General features: G+C 34.9%; 2 protein-coding genes and 1 long non-coding RNA gene across 3 annotated transcripts; 1 reads left to right on the forward strand and 2 right to left on the reverse strand.

Moving 5' to 3' along the window:
* Positions 1-5808: 5808 nt before the first annotated feature.
* Positions 5809-8978, reverse strand: LOC105953613 (Microsomal signal peptidase 25 kDa subunit (SPC25)). Its single transcript, XM_012977287.2, has 5 exons — positions 8815-8978; positions 8478-8629; positions 7942-8023; positions 6201-6343; positions 5809-6106 (listed from the first exon to the last, which is right to left on the reverse strand). The coding sequence occupies exons 1-5, from the start codon at positions 8917-8919 to the stop codon at positions 6010-6012; spliced, it is 579 nt and encodes a 192-aa protein (XP_012832741.1). The 5' UTR covers positions 8920-8978; the 3' UTR covers positions 5809-6009.
* A 6412-nt stretch (positions 8979-15390) lies between these two features.
* On the forward strand, positions 15391-18713 carry LOC105953586 (putative inactive disease susceptibility protein LOV1; the record flags this gene model as incomplete). Its single annotated transcript, XM_088819824.1, is given in 4 exon segments — positions 15391-15630; positions 15632-16304; positions 16857-18393; positions 18395-18713. Coding segments are annotated over 4 exon segments (2655 nt in total), but the record flags the coding sequence as incomplete, so codon positions are not given.
* Positions 18714-19218: 505 nt separating this feature from the next.
* LOC148770106 (uncharacterized) lies at positions 19219-19722 on the reverse strand. Its single transcript, XR_016031811.1, has 2 exons — positions 19622-19722; positions 19219-19430 (listed from the first exon to the last, which is right to left on the reverse strand). It is a non-coding gene; the product is annotated as an uncharacterized LOC148770106 (long non-coding RNA).
* Positions 19723-21098: the final 1376 nt, after the last annotated feature.

The raw sequence follows: 21098 nt of genomic DNA on the forward strand, positions 1-21098 counted from the left end.
GAGTCGATGGGACTTAGATTTATGAGTAGTTGGCTTTAGGTCAAGTGGGAGATTGTTAGAGTAGGTGACCAACAAGCCAACTTGTGGTTGTGGTCTTCTCTTTATCCTTGTAATAAAACAATCGTTTTTCGTTCGTAATAATAAAATATCTTATTTGGCATTCTATATCTGTTATCCCATGCAAGTAGCATAGATATAGTCCTAACGAGTTACTCTATTACTGTGAGTTGATCTAGTAGAATCGTGAGATAACTCAGCAATGTAATGTAACTGTTAAACCTTGTTCCTAGTCGATGGGTTACGCCAATAATGAGGATACCGGCCTTTCCCTTTTGAGACTAGCACTTAGTGTATGTGTACTGCGTCTCATGAGTCCTCGGTGTTGTGACATCGGCATACTTGAGTGGGTGCTCATATTAGATGAGTTCACTGAACTCCCTCGCCCTAGAAATCTATAAGTGGTTCTCATTCATCGAGTAATAGGTTTCTAAGATATAGTTGTACACCATTAGTCCTTAAGACCCAGACATCACCGTGACTTCACTAGAGGACTGATTGTATCGTGACCTGTCTCTGAGTCCCACCGCAGACCACTCCAAGGGTCAACGTTCGTGCAATCCGAAATCTAGTGTGAAGTCTGTGTATTGTAGTAGGGGATTCGAGCGCTTGAGTAGTCATGGATGTCCTGTGTGTTCTGACGGTTTATAATCCATAGAATCTCTGGCCAGAGTTGATAGTGGGGTGATTAGGGAAATGTGTTTCCCTAAGTCGCACACGAACGGATTTATAATACCTAGAACGTTCGCACGGTTATTGAACTTTATAAGAGGTCTCGGTGAACCAATGCCTCTAGTTCAATCGGGACATGTGCTGCGAAAGGATCGTACTGTACGCTAACTATATCATAAGGTTCTTGCAGGCACTTCACTTGTATCTAGGGAATCATGATGCGTAGTTGCTAGACGCCAATCTTGATTCGTTGGGCACCGACTTGATCGGGGATTAGGTAAAATGAGTTTTACTCTAATCGGGACTCTTGGGAGGAGTTCGTATAAGAACAATGTGTTGTTCGAATCACAAAGAGTAGTGAGCCCACGGCTAGCATACACCTGAACCATTGAGGGTCACACCTCTCGTGTAATATAGATCCTTGATAACAACAAGCATAGATTAATGTGTTAATCTTTGAACGATTGGATGTCGATATGATTGAATCCAAGATTCATAATTGTGAATTGCGAATTGGAATAAACGTGGAGAAAGAGAGAAATGCGGAATTTAGTGAACTTTCTAAATTGGGAAGTTTCCCGATTTAGCAAGTCCACTAAAGTGGAAGTTTCCAATTTTGGAAATTGGAAATTTCGAAGAGGCACTCGTATCGACGAGGACTTTGAGCTCGTCACAAATATAATTTTGTTATAATTTTGTGGACGATCGTTTATTAGAAACGAGGCCGACGAGGGAATGGGCTTAATGCATCAGTGGGTCAAACCCAATGACTTAAGCCCACTAGGGTTGAAAACCCTAAGTATAAATAGACCTCAAACAAGAGTTTGAGATCAGATTTTCAGCACAAAACCCTAGCCACTCAAGCCCTAGCCGCTCTCCCCTTCGGCCGTTGCTGCCCCGCCGCGCCACCGCCGACCATTGCCGGAAAACCGCCGGTTTTCTCCTCTTTTTCCTTCGTTTTATTCGTGTTGTTATCTAACTCGTTTACATCTAGTGCTGTAGTTCGAGTGGGTCGAAAATACGAGGTGAAACCTAATTGGAGAGGAGCTGCTGCCCCGACGAATCCACGCACCGCCGCACGCGCCGCTACGCCGCTCACGCGCCGCCGCTGCTGCTGCCATTCACCGCCGCTCGTCGCTTGCTGGATCAGCTTGTTCCAGTCGTGAGTTGCAGCCCCGAGGATTGGTAATTTGCAGCTTGTACGTGATTCGTTTTAGGTTTCGATTCGTCGAAATCTCACGCTACAAGAGGTAAATAAATCGAAACTATCGTAAATTAATTCGAGCATGTTTGTATGAATTATAATTTATGATTGTGAGTAATATGTGATTACGTGTTTCGATTTCATTGAATGATGAATAAGCATGTTTCGTGATTTTCGGTTTTATGTATTTTTCAATTAAATCGATAATTACCATATGTATGACGGAAGCGTTAAAGTACGTTGACTATGTGATTAGTTTATGCATGTAATCGAAACTAGTTCGATCTAAAATTTTAAATTCCGCTGCGTATACATGCACGATCCCCAACAGTATTATGGTGGATCAGTATTACTATCCTTTATTTATGGCAGGTACGCAAATACTACTCATTACTCTATCCAATTAAAACTTTGAATTGAAGGTTCACTATTCTTGCTTGGTGTTTATTCATTATAGAGCACCTAGTTTCAGTGACATAGGCTTGTTTATATGATGTTATTATTGGTTCTTCCCTATCTTTCTTGATTTTGTCATTCTGCAGAGTGGAAGGAAGTGACCAAGTAAGGAAAAACACTCGACCTTTTCACTGAATTTTGCGACTCGAAGTTACTTGTGAGAATTTCAACGGAATTTTGAATTATTGAAATGTATATGAGATCTTGATTTGAATTCCAGAAAATGCATTTATAATGGGACCATGATTTTATTAAAGATATTAATATTAAATAATACATTTCACTAACATGTTAAGCGTTTTGTGAGATGGTCATTCAACATAGTATCAGAGTAAGGCCAAATGAAAAGGTCTTGTTCGAATCCCACAGCCACCCATTTCAAATATTTCAAGTGCTAGACTTAAAATGTATTCCCCCGCACTTGAGAGGGCGTATTGCAGATGATATATTTCTCCAACAGCTTGATTTTGTATTTTGAAACGTAGGCAAATATACTACTCGTTTTTCTAATGTCCAATTGAACCTTTGATTTTGTTGTTTTGCAAGGTGGAAAGTTTACTAGTTCAAAAAACGAAGGTGGAAAGTTTACTGAGAAAGTGATCAAGACAAGAAAACGCACTTGACTTTTTCATTGGGTTTATGTGACTCGGAGTTACTTGTGAAAATTTGAATGGAAATTTTCAATTATTGCAGATTCCGATTTTTTTTTTTAAACAGTTTTGGAATAAATTTCTTTTTTATCATGAATCCTGAAAATTCCAATTTTTAACTTTCTTGGGTCGAAGTTGAAATATGTATGGGCTAAATCCTTTTGTTAGTCCCTCATCTTTAGATTTCATCCCGTTGTAGTCTCCATCTCTCAAATGTACCACTATAGCACTCATCTCTCAAACCCATCTCATTCTCATCTTTACTTTCACATTTTTGTTAACTACTGTTAACTACTAATTGAAAGTCAGTCAAATCAATTAAGAATAAGGATATTATGGACAGTTTACTTTTCTAATTTACTCTAAAAAAAATCTATTTCATTGCAAGTATAAAAATATAAGAAAATAAGGTTTGTACAGTAAATAATGCAATGAAATACAACACAAGGAAAAAAAACAATGGGAAAATTGTTTTTTTATTCTAAATATATTACAATATATTTTCCTAGTAACAAGCCGTTGCTAATGAAATAATCATGACTATCAGACGTCTTTTTTTACAAACAAAATTCAAGCATCAAAACATAACCAATGAAATCAAAAGTACCTCGTATTTATCCTAAAAAAAATACAACTTATCTAGTGAATGTACTCACTCTCCTAGTTTTTGTTTTTCAACTCTGATTTTGCAAAACCCTGTAATAATTTTAAGGTAACACATCTTTTGCCATGCTTAATAAAATCCGTCTTAAGTGAAGCTCCCCCAATATTGATAATAGGTAAGCTTGAATTTGCCCCTGTAATAGTACTTTGTATACATATTGAACCACATATATCAAGAACAACAAAAAGTGAATAATTACTTAAAGTAAACTATTACTAAATACATATACTGACTGACACAAAGAAAAATAATTTACTCACATTTTCTTGTGCTAATACATGCAACTCTGGTTCTTCTTGTGGCATGTACTGGTGGTTAGGAGCATAAAAATCAAGATTTCTCCAAATTTTTGCTGCTGGAGCATCACATTTATTTCTTCTATGGCCCTCTTTGAAACATACACTACACTTGATCTTCCTCTTTTTATGTGGTTCTTTTACTTGACCAAGAATCGCATCAACACTCATTGAAACGATACTATTACTAGTACAATTTATTGCGGTCACATGAGTAGTTGATGGAGTACTATCATTTTCCCTTCTTTTCTTCTTTTTAGAAGATCATGTTAGTGTGTTGTTGCCCATCTTTACCACATACCTTGTAATAAAGAAATTTTTAACCCTTTTTTTCAGCTTTTCTTTGGTAGAATGACCATGTTCATCAACTTCTCTTTTTCTTGCATTAGGCCTACCAGATAATCTAATTGTCCAGGTGCACTAACAGCTATTTTCCAGTTTGTGGCCAATATTGCGGACCTTTGACTGGATATATGATGTGCTTATAGCTCATATATGCATTTCTTTCGAGTAATACTGATGAACATATACCTTTGGAATTCTCCCAGACCATGCAATAGCACATATCCCATGTGTACAAGGAATATTTGTTAAGTCCCATCTTCTGCAAGAACGTGTATTGTTATATCATTATCCACTACATATCTGGAACCATAAATATCCATCACTTCATTTTTTTCATCCACTGCATGCTTAGCAATACATACTCTGCATTCATCCTTCATTTTTTCTAACTTTTTCTGCACTTTTGGACAAAGTGGAGCTGCATACTTTGTGATGTAGTCCCTCCTAGATTGCAGCCTCTTCATCAAATATATTCTGATTGTCTCCACCATTCCAAGCAATGGCTTAGCCATAGCATCCAATATAATCGAATTGAAGGTTTCCGACAGATTGTTAAGAAGAATATCACATTTAAGTGATGTCCTGAAGTGAGATTTGCCCAATGTGTGGTTTTTGACATGTATGTGTTGAAATTATTATTTTTTTATTTATTTTTTCTTAATATTTTTCGACAAGTTGGTGTCGAAACTTGACAAAAAGTCTAGACATGTATGTGTTGAAAACTGGCGGGAGTTCAAACAAAAAAACTTCAAAATCGACTTCCAAGCTCTAAAAAGACATAGATACATATTTTTAGTGGGTTCTCCTTCCATGTAAACTACAATTTCGTTGTTTTGTGACTCCATTTTATAAGTTTTGTGATGTTTTTATTTTTGAATTTTAAGATTATTTGGAGGATTCGTAAGAAGATGAAGAAGAGAGGGTTTATCGAGTTTGGGGGAGAAGAAGAGAGGGAGGAAATCGTTTAAATGAGAGGAAACAAAATTTATTTGCATAAATTGTATTTTGTTTGAGGAAGAGTGTTTTAGTATTGCTAATAAAAAAAATTATTTGAAGGTATTAAACTAAGAAAAAAATGTAAAGACTTCTATAAAATATGTATTAAAGAGGTATTAAAGTGAGAAAATTTTGGTACCAATTTTAGCTGCCCTTTATATTATGTAATTTATTTGTTATGAACCAGTTTTGTTTGTTTCCATTCTAGATGTTCGATTTTCCTCCGATCGAAGAATCGACCTCTACCATTTGACGGATTCAACCACTCCCATCACAAAACCAATGACATCAAAATTTGTGGAGAGGTGGCAACCTATAACTATCAATACTTAATCTCAAAACCCGTAATTGATCACAAAGAACTAAAAATGACAACTACGGATGTGCGTGCATATTTGTGAGTGAACTAACCAGAAACCGAATTCAATGATACAGAAAAAGAAAGGTACTTAGAATATCATCATCAACTAGGCCAATGCAAACCACAGATATAACACCCAAATTCTCCCCAAAAGTTATCCAGGATAAATTCAATGATATTCAATTAAAAATAAAGTCGATACAAGAGAGTAAAATTAGTTTCAGTTACCATAAACTAGTAGTTCTGCATATGTATCGTTCTCCCAAGAATGACTCACCATAATATAAATGCAAGTTTTAACAAACTCTCTATTTGCTCTTTTTAGTTTCTTTTGCATATTCGTTTATCAGTCCTTCAACATCCTTCCAGAAAAGTCCCTCCACCAAAACTCCATCCTTGGTGAACCTACAAACAAACACGAGATCAGTACCAAAAACCAAATACTTCTAAGTGGGGAGAGAAAGAAGATATTTTTCTTATTTTTATTAAAAAAGATTACCACTGAGTCACGCTTTTGGTGAATTCAACCGGTGCTTTTGCAGATATCGACTGGGGATCTGCACTTGCTATGATAAGGGTATACATATCTGAGAATCTTGGCAGCTTAGAAGTTACAATTAACCCTGTCGAGTTGAAAGATCCCTGTCGGAAAAAAATTCAATAGATATTTCAGGTTTATCTAAGTTTTGAAAAAAACAAATGCTATCTCGTGTGTTTTTAGCCACACAAACAGGTACACATACAACTCAATTTGTCACAAATTGAAATCAGCATCGTGTATATTAAGCCAAATTTGTCAAATTATCAATTAGAATCAGTATCAAGGAAGAACTTGGAGATGCAATGTAGTTAATAGATCTAAATTTATGACTGTTTTAACCTTGTCCTGCATTTCTACGTACATTGTTACCAAATCTCGAGCCAACCGAAAAAAGAAAATGAGAAGATCCAAAAAAATATGCTACAAAAATTCAATGATGTTCATGAGAGGTGTTTTACACAGATAAAGTTTTCCGGGTTACCTTGTGATTTGGCAAATTCGTTAAGGATATATTACGGTTATCACCCCAAAAATTTGGTTTGATTATATCAAATCCCTTTGTTGAAGAAACTAAAATTACCCCCTCAAAATAATTGTCCGTCAAAACTCCTAATGGAATTCGTGAAATGTTTAAATTATTCATAAAAAAAGAAATAGAATAAATCACAAAGAAACCCTTAAAGTATGCTTGAATTACAAATATCCCCATCTTTTTTGGTGAAACTACAATTATATCAATACGTTGATATAAAAATAGATAGATGCTATTCTTCTCGATCATTTAAAATGAAAAAATAAAACATTGCTTTCATGATTTAACTAACTAATATTAAATAAAAAAAATATTCAAACACTAAATTTAAATTTTACAATCCATCAGGTTTCCTTTGAAAAATTGGGGAAAACTATAAACCATCAGATGCTATTCAAAGTTTTTTGAGTACTAATTAAAAAGAGACACAAAATTGTTTTGTAACTGATAAAAAAAAGACTCAAATTATTTTGCCACAACCATAATGAACATTTATTAAAATATTACTTTTGAACCCTTTTAAATGTAAAATCTTACAATTGACCCAAAGGGTAAATTTAGAACTTTCATAAGAACATACATTCCCTGAAATCTAAAACATTCCATTACTAGCGACGCAGTAAGAGTAAATTTGTAAGACAATTACAAAACTCAGTGGGATAATTGTAAAGCTCAGACAAGATAGGTTTTTGTAATGAGATTAAACCTTGGGTTGGTGACCGTAATACCAATTAATGACATGGGCAAATGAATATAATTAACCGAAAAATGGAAAGAACTTTTCAAATCGGATGCCAAAGCATTCCTTTTCCATAAATGTTCAGTGATCAAATAAAGACGATATTTTATATATGTATCTCATTTTTTGAATATATTCCAATTCCAGAAACATAATTTCAGGCAAAGAACAAAGCATAATATGACAGAATACCAAAACCATTTCCATGCTCAGCACCAATATATTAAACAAAAAAATATCATCAATTAGGCATAATTAGAATGTCAACAAGTGCATAAAGTATTGCATAAACCAATTCAAATACAGGACTTAATATGCAACGGATAAAAACATTGACCACTAAAAATTCCTAACTTAGTATAAAACGAATCTGAAATAATACAAGCCATGTGCAGAAAATTCAATCAAAGAGAATAGTGATAACTTACGGATGGAGCATAGGTGAATAGTATGGCATTCTTCTCCTTCATGTATATGATGAGTTGTAACAGCCCGTTGAATACAACATACTTGTTCGCGTCAAAGATCAAACAAATAATACAATTTGTAATGGAGACATAAAGGAATCCTGAAAACATAAATCGATAAACCGCTTGAAATGACATTCTCCGTGATCCCTAAAGCAAGAACAACCACAAAATCTATTTTTTTTATTGATATTTAATGTTTTAATTATCTAAAACCACCATTAAAGCAAAAGATAAGTTCTTCGAGATCCATCCATATATTTTCAGCCACTTTTCCAATTATTTCACCCCCGGAATAAAATTCCTAACAAACTTTTTGATCCACTATCTATTGCTAATGCCTTCTCCAAAATTTAAACCTTATTAATTTTGTATACACATTTAAGAGAAAGGCAAGCGGCCAGAAAACAGAAAATTGCTACAAACAGATTCGATTACTATTTTCAAAATTAAAAAAAAATATTAAAATTAATGGAACAACGCCACGAAAAGGATATAATCCGATGCAACCGAGGAGGAAGTTGCGATTTTCGGGAAACTTCTTGTTGTAAAACTGGGCAAAAAGTGCAATGACGATGATGACCACACCAATCAACAAACGAATGTTGCTCATCCTATTATCTTCAGGAAACCCTTTGCTCGTCACGATCTACCATATCCCAACAACAAAAATCAAATAATAAATAAATAAAATCAAACATCAAAATCAATTCCAGCCGCCAAAAAACACACAATTGAATTACAATTGAACCAAAAGCAGAAAAGAAAAATAAAAAAGAAAAAACAATCGGAAAAAACAGAAATTGATTGATGAGCGTGTGAAATCGTACGAACCTCGGTGACTGACTCATCGAGCAGGTGTTTGATAGAATTATGATCCAAAAGATTTGTCTTTTTGGGAGTTTTGGTGGAAGCCATTTCTTCTTTCTTCTCCTGCATTCTCTCTCTCTCTCTCAATTTCTAGGGTTTTCTTTTTTTGTCTGAAAATGAGTTATTCTACACTGACTGAGAATTTATAAGACTGAAACAAGAAACAAGTGACAAGTTACGAAATACTCGGGTTGGTGGGGTTTAATTTGGGTCATGACCCGATCCGACCCGACCCACTTTATCCATCTCCAAATTGGGTTGGGCTCATCAAATGGGACATCACCATTAGTTATTTAATCTGGACTTATTGGGCTTAATTTGTCTTGTCTATTTTGGTTCGTTCGATTCTACACTTTGGCCAATTTTATCGGATGTCTAATTTGTTTACACGTGCAGATCAAAGTAGATAAGTTACATTTTCATCTCACTCAAATTTTTTCCACAAAAAAAATTCGTATTTGTTAAGGTTTCTAAGAGAAATTCTCAAAACAACTCCCAGGGCCCGTTTGGATTGGAGGATTTCAAACGAATGGAAATACCTCGAATTTGAAACTCATACCATTTAAAATCCCCTATTTTGATACACGAGGATTTGTACAAACCAAATTCACTAGTGGAGTTAAACTCTTTAATTAGTTTTATAAATGTTTTCAAATTTTACAAATGTGATGTTACAATAGAACTTCCGAGAAATATCTGATGAGTTTCATTAAATAATAACTATAAACACACACAAACACATCTCAACTAAAAAGATTATCAGTAACCACAATAAGAACTGTAGCCAAATAAAATTAAAACCTACAAACAATTAAAGAGTAAACTAGATAATAAATCAACTCCCTTTTCTTTTCATCCGGTAGAGCTTTTAACAAATTAAATTCTTCTTAGTTATCATTCATCACATCAACATCCGAACAACTTTAAACACTTCATCCCCAATTAGCCTAGGTATCAATATCACATTCATTTCCTGGAGCCATTTGATCAGTCAAATTTATTGCCAAATGATTGTACATCCTTTTTGTTCCAAGAAACATGTGGTTGTTTCTTATACTTGGGTGCTGCAAATAACCATTCAAGAAGAAAAAAAAAAACGATCAGAACACGATTAAAATATCCAGCTAGTGTTGCTTATCAAGATTAAACTTTCACAAAGATTTTAATCCTATGCGAACACACAACACAAAGAAGAAGCTTTTAACATGAGAATTATTTAAATTCAGATGTAAAAATTCACTAACATCCTCAGCCAAATAAAAATTTGATAAAGTCAGCAACAACTTTGCATATTAAAAATGAATGTTAACTTACCTAATGTGACCACTAGTTGACATGTTAACATTGAGAGCTTCCATGTCTAGCTTTTTTGAAATTGCACCTCCCTATTTCATTTTGCTAATGATACTCAAAAGTACAACAATTTGCTTGAAAGTAGAAAACGAACAAGATGCAACGAACTAACCAAACTCTACCTAGTACAATAAATCTACGACTATCATGATTTTTCAAAAAATCAACGATTAATTTAAATATAAAACAAAAAAAAAATCCAGAAATTACATAATTCCTCCTAACAGGCAAAAAACAAAAATGAAAGGGGCCTTACCAAAAAGAAAATGAGAAAATAGAGCATAAGCTATAGTTGGATATTATAGGCTTCAAATATGTACTACATTAGCATAAAATGTCCAAATGAACCCTATATTTTGTGAAACTTAACCGAGCTAAAATACTATCATGGAGGTAATTGTGCCTAATTCTACTTCTACATAAACACGACATATAAAAATTAGCATAAACAAATTATATTTAAATATAGAGAAGTGAGCGTATCGATTTTCAATCAGAAAAAGACAATTGCGCCGAAGTTGAAGGCTGCAGGTTAGTGCCGTAGGTGAAGAGAAATATCCCCTTGCTAGAAGATCGAAGATTGAAGAAGAGAGAAATCCCTAATATGAAGGTTGAAGAAGATAGAATTCCCTAATTCGATTGAAGACGTGGAAACAGTGGATTTCAAATGACCGGCCTTATTGAAGGATTTGAAATCTGTCAAAAAATGGGTCCTTGATTTAAGTTGTGGCACAAATGAGGTAATGGTTTTGGACATCGGATTTAGAATGCGTCCAAGCCCAAATCCGTCCATCCAAACGGACTCCTAAAGTTTATCTATCCTTCAGACATGATGTGACTGCTACAGTAAAATGACTTGTCTGCTACAGTAAAAATTGTCTTCGCTAAAAAACAAACAAACATCACTTTATTTTTAAAATTGTTCTTCTACCATACATTTTTCTAGCACCTTTAAATATAATTTCACTAATACAGTTATTTTGTCTCATTTTAAAGTATAAACAAAATCACTTTCATTATCCAATTATTCTCTCAAAATATAATTCCCCAAAATAAAATAAAAATAACTCACAAAACTTATCTAAACATTGTCTTTGATATTTTTATCTACTTTATTTTTCTTAGGAGTGAGCAAGTCGGATCCACCAACCTGTTGAGCCCGTCAAGCCTGAGAAAAATCATCCCGCTGGGACCAAATGGATAGATCCATCAATAAGATTAGATTCTTAAATGAAGAAGATTCCCGTGTTTCAGTATAAGACGGGGTCAATTTTTTTTAATAGCTATAAAACCCGTTGCGCCCGTCATACAAATTAACGTCGTCGTTTTGTTTATATTAAGTAGTATAATAACTTAATAATATATAATACATGAATAAAGTATATTTTACATGGTCAATATGACCAGACCAATGACTTCGGCCCATGCCATAATTCAAGCCAAATTACAGGAGAATATGGTGAAACAAAAAGGAGAGATCAAGAGTTCTAAGGGTGGCAACTCACCACTTGAAAGCTACCAAATTGCTAGCTCCTGAACAACCCCTCAGGGAACTATGGCTCCTAAGAGGCTAATGTTATGTTTGATAGAATTAAGCATTGAACACTGAATACTGAATACGTGACTGAATTGTTAATAGCGATGTCTGAATACTGAATGTTGAATGATTAAACTTGTTTGATAACTGAACAATTAATGTATATTCAAATTTTACTAGATTAACCCTCATAATTGTTGAGCAGAGGTGGTGGTGGTCTTTGAATTGTGTGTGGTCAAATTCGCGTGCTCTGTTCGGCTGCCAAGAGGATGAGGAAGAAGATGACCATTTTTTTTCCTTTTTCTGTTTTTTTAATTTTCTTCTGTCGTTTTTCTTTTTTCGTTTTTTTCTAAAAACCTTGTGAGACGGTGAATTTGCCTCTCTATTTTCACGTGTCAATTGCACGTGTGCGATTCAGGGAAGAATTTGGCTAAAAATAGAATTTCTAGCTGTCAGTGCAACAATTTATTAATTTCAGGTATGCTCGTGCAACTTTTTTCCGTTCAGGGGATAAATTGCAAAAACGTCCAAAGTTTTAGGGGATTTTTTTGCAGTTAACCCTAATTTGATCAATTAACTTTTAAACACCTAGTTCAATTTAATCATTTATTAAAAAAAATATCTAGACATTTTACATTTTTATTTCATATGAATAATAAGTATTTAAATTCTAATCCATGACTAATGATTCAATATTTTAGATTATTAAACATTATTGAAAATAATTTAATTGCTAAAAGAAAATCATTTATTAAAAGGTAAAATACACTTTGCACCCCTGTACTATGGAAAATGTCGCAGTCACCCCCTATAGTATCAAAAACTACAAAACCCACCGACGTTAACTATTCTGTTAGTTGAAGCTAATGTGTCATATTGACCCCATTTATTTTATTTTTGGACTTTTTTGCCACTTTACCATATATATATATATATATATATATATATATATATATATATATATATATATATATATATATATATATATATATATATGTGTGTGTGTGTGTGTGTGTGTGTGTGTGTGTGTGTGGTTATAAAATTGTAAAATTACAGAAAATAATTATATAATTGGAAAACAACAAGTTTCAATTGATTTAGAAAATTATTATAACTTATTTTAAATATTATATATAATAATTGGTAAACGAATTAAGAGAACTTACAAAATTAAAATTGATTGCAACATAAAATTATTTTAAAATTTTAAGAAAAATAAAATAATTATGTTGTTAAAAAAATATATTAATACTCTATTTCAGAAGTTACTACAAATGCAAAATAAAAAAATATTAGAAATATTTATAAAATTGAAATTTCAAATTACATTTCTTGTTTAAAATTATAAATTCATTTACGCATGTTATATTTTGCAAAAAATAATAGGAATTACTCAATAATGAAATATGCTCTGACAATTTATAAAATGACAAAAGAATAATAAAACATAATTTATTTTAGAAATTCAGTAAAATTGGTCTTCCAAGAAGAAATCCTCCTGCACCAAAAAAACCAAGTTGAATCCGATCAGATACTTGTTTTCGCCGGAGCCCACTTCCACCGACTAGATACGAAGGTAAGCTCATCTCATATATTCCATCTAAAAATCCGATTTCGTCCGGTTTTGGCAACTCGTTTTTTTTTATCATTTTTTTCCCCGAGAACGTTTCTATGATTTTCCCATGGCTAAATCGAATGAACTCTGATATTACGAAGAAAATCCCCAAAATCGCATTGTCGCGATTTTAGAGTTTCAAGATCTTGGTGTGGGTGGCAGACCAGGTTGATAGGGGCGATGATGGGGAGGAAGGCGTGCAATTTTGTTGGAGAAGAAAAAAATAGACCCTATTTAGGTAAATAAGAGGATATACAAGTAAATGCACCATAATTATTAATGGTTCTATTATTTGACCATTCACTATTAAAATTAGGGGGTGTTTCTAGTTTTTCATAATATAGGTGGTGAATGCGACATTTTCTACCGTACATGTGCAAAGTGTATTTAACCCTTTATTAAATGCGAATAAGTATATATATAGATAAAGGGGGTAAATTTGTCCAACAAAAGTATCAATACTCAATCAACGCTTCAAACTTACTAATAGTACATATTTGTTGACGGCATGGGCCATTTCGTCGCATTTCATAGTTCAAGGGGTAAACGCGATAGTGATAATAGTACATGGGTGTAAAATATATTTAACTTATTAATTAATTCTAGCAAATGACCTCGATTTTTTAAAATCGTTTAATCCGACGTTGGCTTTCTTTTTAACTCGGTTCACTATTTTTTCAATTGATTTTTTTTGCCGCTGTTGACCAATGTTGAATGTCGGGTTAACATCGTTTACTTTTTTTTTATTTAAATTATTGTGTAGTGGAAAAACTATAATTTAAAAAAAAAAATCAAAGCTGATAACCAGTGAGAAAATAATATCATAAAAAAAGTTAAAAAACAAAAGAAAAAAAAAAAAGTCAACGCAGCTCAACGACAGAAAATTTTTAAAACAAAAAAAAAACATTAAAATTGACTGCCGGTATTAGCCCCAAAAACCGTTGTACTAGAGTGGTTATCTCATTTCAAATTACTCCGCACATGTCTAATTCATCTTCTTCATATTTTCTTTGAGAAGAAATTTGGAATGCAGTGGCGGTTCCACGAAGAAAATTTTGAGAGGAGAAATTATTGAATTTTAGAATTTTTAAAATTGTATTTATTCTGGCCCAAAATTCTAGATAATTTTTTTGTAGAAGTTTGTAATTTTAATATTACGTATTATTATGGTGTTATATAGTAATAATATTGTGTTGATCGGAAAAAAAGAATCACAGGAAAAAGTTAAAAAAAATCAAGAAAAATAGAAAAGTCAACATTGTTAACCGACAATCCAATGTCGGTGAACAGCGTCAAAAACAGTATTAAGAAAAAGTCAATACTGAAAAAAAAAAAGTTAAAAAAAAAATCAACGGCGGTCAACAGTCAGCTGTAATGGTGGTAAAAATCGGGGTTGTTTGTCAAAATTGATTAAATGATGAAATTTGGGGTTCAATTGGGATTGAATAAAATTGTAGGGGCTTTTAGAATATTTTAAAACAGTGCAGGGATCTGAGTACAATTTTCTCAATGAAAAATCTCAAATTCAGTCCTAGTTCAATAGTTGACGGTTACTTCTTGACGGTCAAAGGTTTTCAATGTGTTAAAATGTGATAACATTAGTGTGTACTTTGTTGAAGGCGGTAAATGGGGATCAAAAGTGAAAACGTGAAAATTTGGGGGCCAAAACTGTAAATATCCCATATTAATTTTGTCATTTATAATTTTTTTCCAAAGGTGGGGACTGCACATTGCAAAAGGAAACACAGAGTTCTTGTTTGTCAGCTGAAGTTGTGGACGTCCAACACTTGATCTTGTTTTGTTTGCTTTTTTTTGACTAATCAAAAGCTTTTGATAATAAAAGAAAGCAGAAAAAAAATCTCTCTGGTCTGCAGTGTACAAATTCACCAAAAGAAAGATCAGATTGAAATGGCGGAGGCAGTAGTTTCGACAATCCGCAATCTCCTCGTGGAAGAAGCTAGATTCTACTCCTCAGTCAAGTCCGAGGTGGAAGCTATCCACCCGGTGCTTCAGCTAATGCGATCGTTCCTCCAAAAAAGAAGCCGACGAGAGATTGAGCAATTGGGTGTCGGAAGTACGAGAAGCAGCCTACGACATCGAGGACAACGTTGTCGTTTTCGTGGCCGCTAAGGTTGCCTCCAGGTTGTCGAGGAATTCATCAAACCCTTTGAAGAAAATGGGTTGTTTCTTCAAGGAAATCGTTGCCACTTACAGTGTGGGTACACGGATGTCTGGTATCAGAGCCAAGATCACCGGGCTCACCGAGAGCTTGCATGCATACTTTCGGGATGAACCCGATTATTGAAAGCTCCGGTGAAGGGACAGATTTCAGGCGCCGGGCGAGGATTCTCGATTTGAGGCGGTCTTATTCCCATGTTGTGGACGAAGACTTTGTTGGGCTGGAGGGTGACGTCAATATGTTGGCTGCACATTTGATCGACGACGGGCAGAGAGATAGAGTGGTTTCGATATATGGAATGGGGGGTCTGGGGAAGACCACCATAGCTCGGAAGGTGTACACGCACGGTGACGTGAGGCGGCATTTCGATGTGTTTGCTTGGTCTTGTATATCCCAGCAGTGGGATAAGAAGGATGTTTTGCAGGAGATACTGATCAAGCTTATACCCGAGAAGCGGGGCGAAATCCTTGGCATGAGGGACGAGGAATTGGTGAAGGAGCTTCACTGTGTCCAGCTTAAGAATAAGTGTTTGGTGGTTCTTGATGACATTTGGTCTGGCCAAGATTGGGAGAGGTTGCAGCCCGCTTTCCCGACGACAATGACGACCAGGGCAGCAGGTAGCAAGATTCTGCTCACGACTCGCAACAGACAAGTCCCGGATCTTGCGAACCCTAGTTGTTTTCTTTACGAACCGAGGTTTTTGAGCATTGAGGAGAGCTGGGAGCTACTCAGGAGGAAAACATTTCCCAAAAGTGAAGATAATGTTGCTGGTAAGATACTTCATTTTTCCTTCTTTCATCTTATATACTCAAGTCAAAAACTGCACATAGGATGATGCATGGTTTCTGTTAGATTGATGTACATTAGGGCTCGTTCGGTTACCTATATTGGATTAACTCCCTACTGGCTAATTAATTATTTGGTTAGTAGCATGTTCGGTTTCTTAGATTAGATATTCTATTAAAATTTGTTAAATTCAGTTATTATGTATGAATTGTCTATAAAATCACTTAGATTAAAATAATACGATATGATTTTAAGGATAAAATTGTCTTTTTTACTTTTTAATCACCCCTATTAAATTAATCTATGGGGGAGGGGTGCTACTAATTTAATGCAACAGCAGCATCTAATAGCGGACTTTGATTTTAGTAGCGGGTTTGAAAAAATGTGAATCTTGTCAACCGGACGTGTTATTAGCCCCTATTATTTAGTCAGTGTAAACCTTATAGCGGTAACCGAACCAGCCCTTATATAATTGAGCCTCATTTTCTTTCGAAAGTTGCGATAAGGATGACCGTAGAATTATTGTTTTTGGACAGAGTACAAGATTGACCTGGACATGGAGAAACTAGGTAAGGAGATGGTTGGTCGGTGCAGTGGGTTGCCTTTAGCCATCCGTGTTCTTGGTGGGCTACTCATTACAAAACACACACTCAGGGATTGGCAAATGGTATATGATAACATCACCTGGTACTTGGCCAGGGGCAGAGGCAACGGACAACAACAAGCTGTAAACGACGTTTTGGCTTTCAGTTACCATGATCTGCCGTACAAGTTCAAGCAACCCTTTCTTTATCTCGCCAATTTTCCCGAGGATTTCGAGATAGAAGCCGAAAAGCTCTACCAGTTCTGGTTGGCCGAAGGTTTTATATCACGAGACGATAGAGCTGAAGAAGAAACAATGGTTGATGTAGCTGAAAGATACTTGGCCGAACTGGCTCAAAGGTCTATGGTACAAGTCAATGTCAAGGAAACTGCTGGCGGTTTTAAAAGCTGCCGCCTTCACGATCTTATGAGAGATCTCTGTATAAGTAAAGCCAAAGAAGAGAACTTCGCCAAAGTTGTTGATTTCAGACACGAATCGTCGAGCAGCAACAACACAGCAGCGATAACAGCAACAACAATGCGGAGAATTTCCGTCTATTTGGGCCATAGTAACATTGCAAATTCCGATCCAGTTGCTGCTTGCAGCGAATACCGTCACATCAGGTCGGCCTTCTTCTATGCTAATGATCTTACGGTTGACTTTATGCAACGTAAGAAAGTCCACTTCGGCAACCTTGAATTACTCAGAGTACTCAACCTTCAAGGGTTTCGCTACCAGCTTCCTAAAACCATCGGAGACTTAATCCATCTGAGGCACTTGAGCTTGAGCTTTTCTCATTTCAAGAAGTTGCCGTCGTCGTTGGGCAAACTGATATTCTTGCAGACCCTCGATTTGGAAGTGGATAACGAACTGGAAGTCCCGAATGTCATATGGAAGTTGGCAAGACTAGAGCATCTATATCTTCCCGCCAAATTTCAAACTCACGACGGCAAAAAGTTGAGGCTGGACGGACTGAGTGAGCTGGAGATACTCGTGAACTTCAACACAAGATTCTGCGACGTGAGAGATCTCGATACGCTGAATAATCTTCGCAAACTAAGAGCAGCAATAAACGACGAGCTGAACGACCTGCCAAACATCATCAAGTACATAAGCTTCACGCAGAACCATCTGAGGCGCTCCTCCCTTTCGATTTCTTGCCCTCAGTTCTGTTCGGACGAAGAGCTGAGCCTGTTGAGAACTTTGCTAGGCTGCCATCGTCTGTACAAGCTATCCATAAACGGGCGTATATCTAAGCTTCCGGAACATTACCATTTCTCTTCGAGCATTTCTAAAATCACCTTCAAGGCATCCGCGCTCGACAAAGACCCAATGGCAACACTGGAGAAGCTCTCGAGGCTGAGTAGTCTGACACTGTACGGCTCCTCCTACGTGGGAGAGGACATGGTGTGCTCGACAGATGGTTTTCCGAGGCTTTTGTATTTGAAACTGTGGGACTTGCCGAATTTGAAGAGATGGAGGGTTGAACAAAGCTATGCCAAAGCTCACACGTTTAGTCATTGCGCATTGCCGACAGCTGGAAATGCTTCCGGAAGGTTTGAAATTCGTCAGCACCCTTCAAAAGTTGAATGCCAGGTGGATGCCTGATCTTTTCAAGGACCGGCTCAGAGCCGCAGATGCTCGAGGAGAAGATTTTTATAAAGTTCGACATGTGCCTGACGTTAAGCTCGATTAAGCCGGTTCATATCGACCATTTGTAAGAAATTCTACTTTGATTTCTTGCTTGCTTAGCTTAATCACTATATTGGTGGTGTTACTATTTCTTTATATTCTACTGAGTTTCTATTTATGTTTCTACATGCTATTTATCGTTTGGTAGGAAGAATGTGATAACATGGGATATTGTTGTAACTTTTATTTGATATATATTCTTGTATGCAGGTAATTGTTATGTGTGGTACAAGTATTCTCAAATTTTGATTATTTTCAGCATTATAAATACGTATCTTATATCTACGTTAAAATATAATTTTGACTTAATAGTTAATAAAATTTTCAAAGGTTCTTTTAATTTTTTGTTTTAAATCTTTTCCGGTGGATTTTGAATGTTTATTTGTTCTACATGATTAATTTGACATACTTAATTCTTTCATACACATGCCGTATTTGAGTAGGAAAAACAAACTCTACCTAAGGCAAAACGGGCCAAAGTATGACACTCATGAATCACGTTAGATTTTGTGGACCCAACATCGTTTAGGTTAATTTTAGAAAACTAGGAAGGTGGATGTGCGTTGCACGTATTGGTTCAGTATATTTATGAGATTTTTTTTTGATTTGTACTGTTTTTTAACAACATATATTCGATCGAAATAACTAAATAGAAACCGGAAACAAGGCCACGAAAAGGATATAATCCGATGCAAGCGAGGAGGAAGTTGCGATTTTCGGGAAACTTCTTGTTGTAAAACTGGGCAAAAAGTGCAATGACGATGATGACAACACCAATCAACAAACGAATGTTACTCATCCTATTATCTTCTGGAAATCCTTTGCTCGTCACGATCTATACCATATCCCAACAACAAAAATATCATTAAAATAATAAATAAACAAAATCAAACATCTAAATCAATTCCAGCCGCCAAAAAACACACAATTGAATTACAATTGAACCAAAAGCAGAAAAGAAAAATAAAATAGAAAAAACAATCGCAAAAAAACAGAAATTGATTGAGCGAGTGAAATCGTACGAACCTCGGTGACTGACTCATCGAGCATGTGTTTGATAGACTTATGATCCAAAAGATTGGTCTTTTTGGGAGTTTTGGTGGAAGCCATTTCTTCTTCTCTCTCTCTCTCTCTCTCTCTCCGGTAGCAGCAAGAAGGCCACCGCCGCCGGCGACGGAGAGAGAAAGAGCATGGGCGGCGGAGGGCGTCGTGGTGGAGGCGGCGGCGGCGGCAGGAGGCGTGGTGGAGGAGGCGACGAGAAAGCATATTTTGACTAATTAATTGCATCTAATTTTCTTATATTTTAAGAGATTTTACTTTGAGAGATTAAATATGCCTAGGAGGGAGGTGAATTAGACTTTTCAAGACTTTTTAATATTTTTGCAAATTTAAATATCAATTAAATTATTTCTAGAAAAATATATTTTTCTTTGATAATAAAATATTTAAAGGACAATGTGCAATAAAAATAACATATTAAATGGGCAACGTGCAAAAAAAATAGTGTTTTTAAAGGACAATGTGCAATAAAAATAATATTTAAAGGGGCAACGTGCAACAAAAATACTCAATACCGATGAATATTCCATCGGAGTTTTGCTATCGGGGCAATTTGCAACAAGAATAACATTTTGAAGGGGGCATTCACTTTTAAAAAATTTAAGGGGGTAAACTGCAAAAATTAGAAATTTATAGGGGGTGATGTGCAATTTTCCCTACATTTAAATTATGCTTTTTAGTTTTTCACCTAACAAGTTGATTTCCGTATAAAATAATGTCCCGACACGTGCAACGCACGTGCACCTTCCTAGTGTATCTAAAAAAAAAAACATAAATTAAATTGTAATTTAGTATCAAATTAAATATATCAAAAATTGCTAACACCGACGATTTACAACAAACACAATGCATTGGACAAACTAATTAGTTATATATTATACACAATAATATATAATTCGATATAACTACAGAAAGAAAGAAAGAGCATATGAGCCAAACCAATTGTTGGTGTGATTCTAAAAAATGTGGTTAGAGTATAAATGAGTTGGAATGGGTTTCAAAGGAGTATTTATACTTATTTATTTAAATAAAAAAATAAATAACATGTTGTTAAGGAAATAAATATTAAATGTATTAATGGAGGAAAATAATTGATTAATTTAGGTTTAGTTTGATTTGATTTACATAAACTCAAAAATTGATTAGTGAGCATATTAAAAAGTAAAGAAAATAAATTACCATAGTAATCGGATAATTTACTCAAAAAAAAAAAAGTAATCGGATATTATGTTATGAGTCAGTTATGTAGTGCTTATATTTAGGAGAAATCAAATTATGTGTGTTATATATTACATTTAGTTAAACATACGTTTAATTAGCAACTAAATAATTTCATTGACTTTCATTCTAGAAATGATCTCCCGTGATTTGATTACAACAAAAAAAGGCAAGTTATGAACACATACATAACAATGAGTAATTGAAACGAAATATGGCAAGTTAA

The sequence above is a fragment of the Erythranthe guttata genome, chromosome 6, assembly GCF_056151865.1.
Source record: "Erythranthe guttata isolate IM_541 chromosome 6, IM_541, whole genome shotgun sequence".
NCBI lineage: Eukaryota > Viridiplantae > Streptophyta > Magnoliopsida > Lamiales > Phrymaceae > Erythranthe > Erythranthe guttata.

Excerpts from the sequence above, each read along its gene's own strand:
- LOC105953613 (XM_012977287.2), bottom strand. The coding sequence starts at position 8,919 with ATGCAGGAGAAGAAAGAAGAAATGGCTTCCACCAAAACTCCCAAAAAG. Across the intron at positions 8,024-8,477 it reads CTCCTCGGTTGCATCGGATT|GTATGTTGTATTCAACGGGC; the intron begins ATATCCTTTTCG and ends TGACGCGAACAA. Across the intron at positions 6,344-7,941 it reads TATTCACCTATGCTCCATCC|GGATCTTTCAACTCGACAGG; the intron begins GTAAGTTATCAC and ends TTTTTCCGACAG.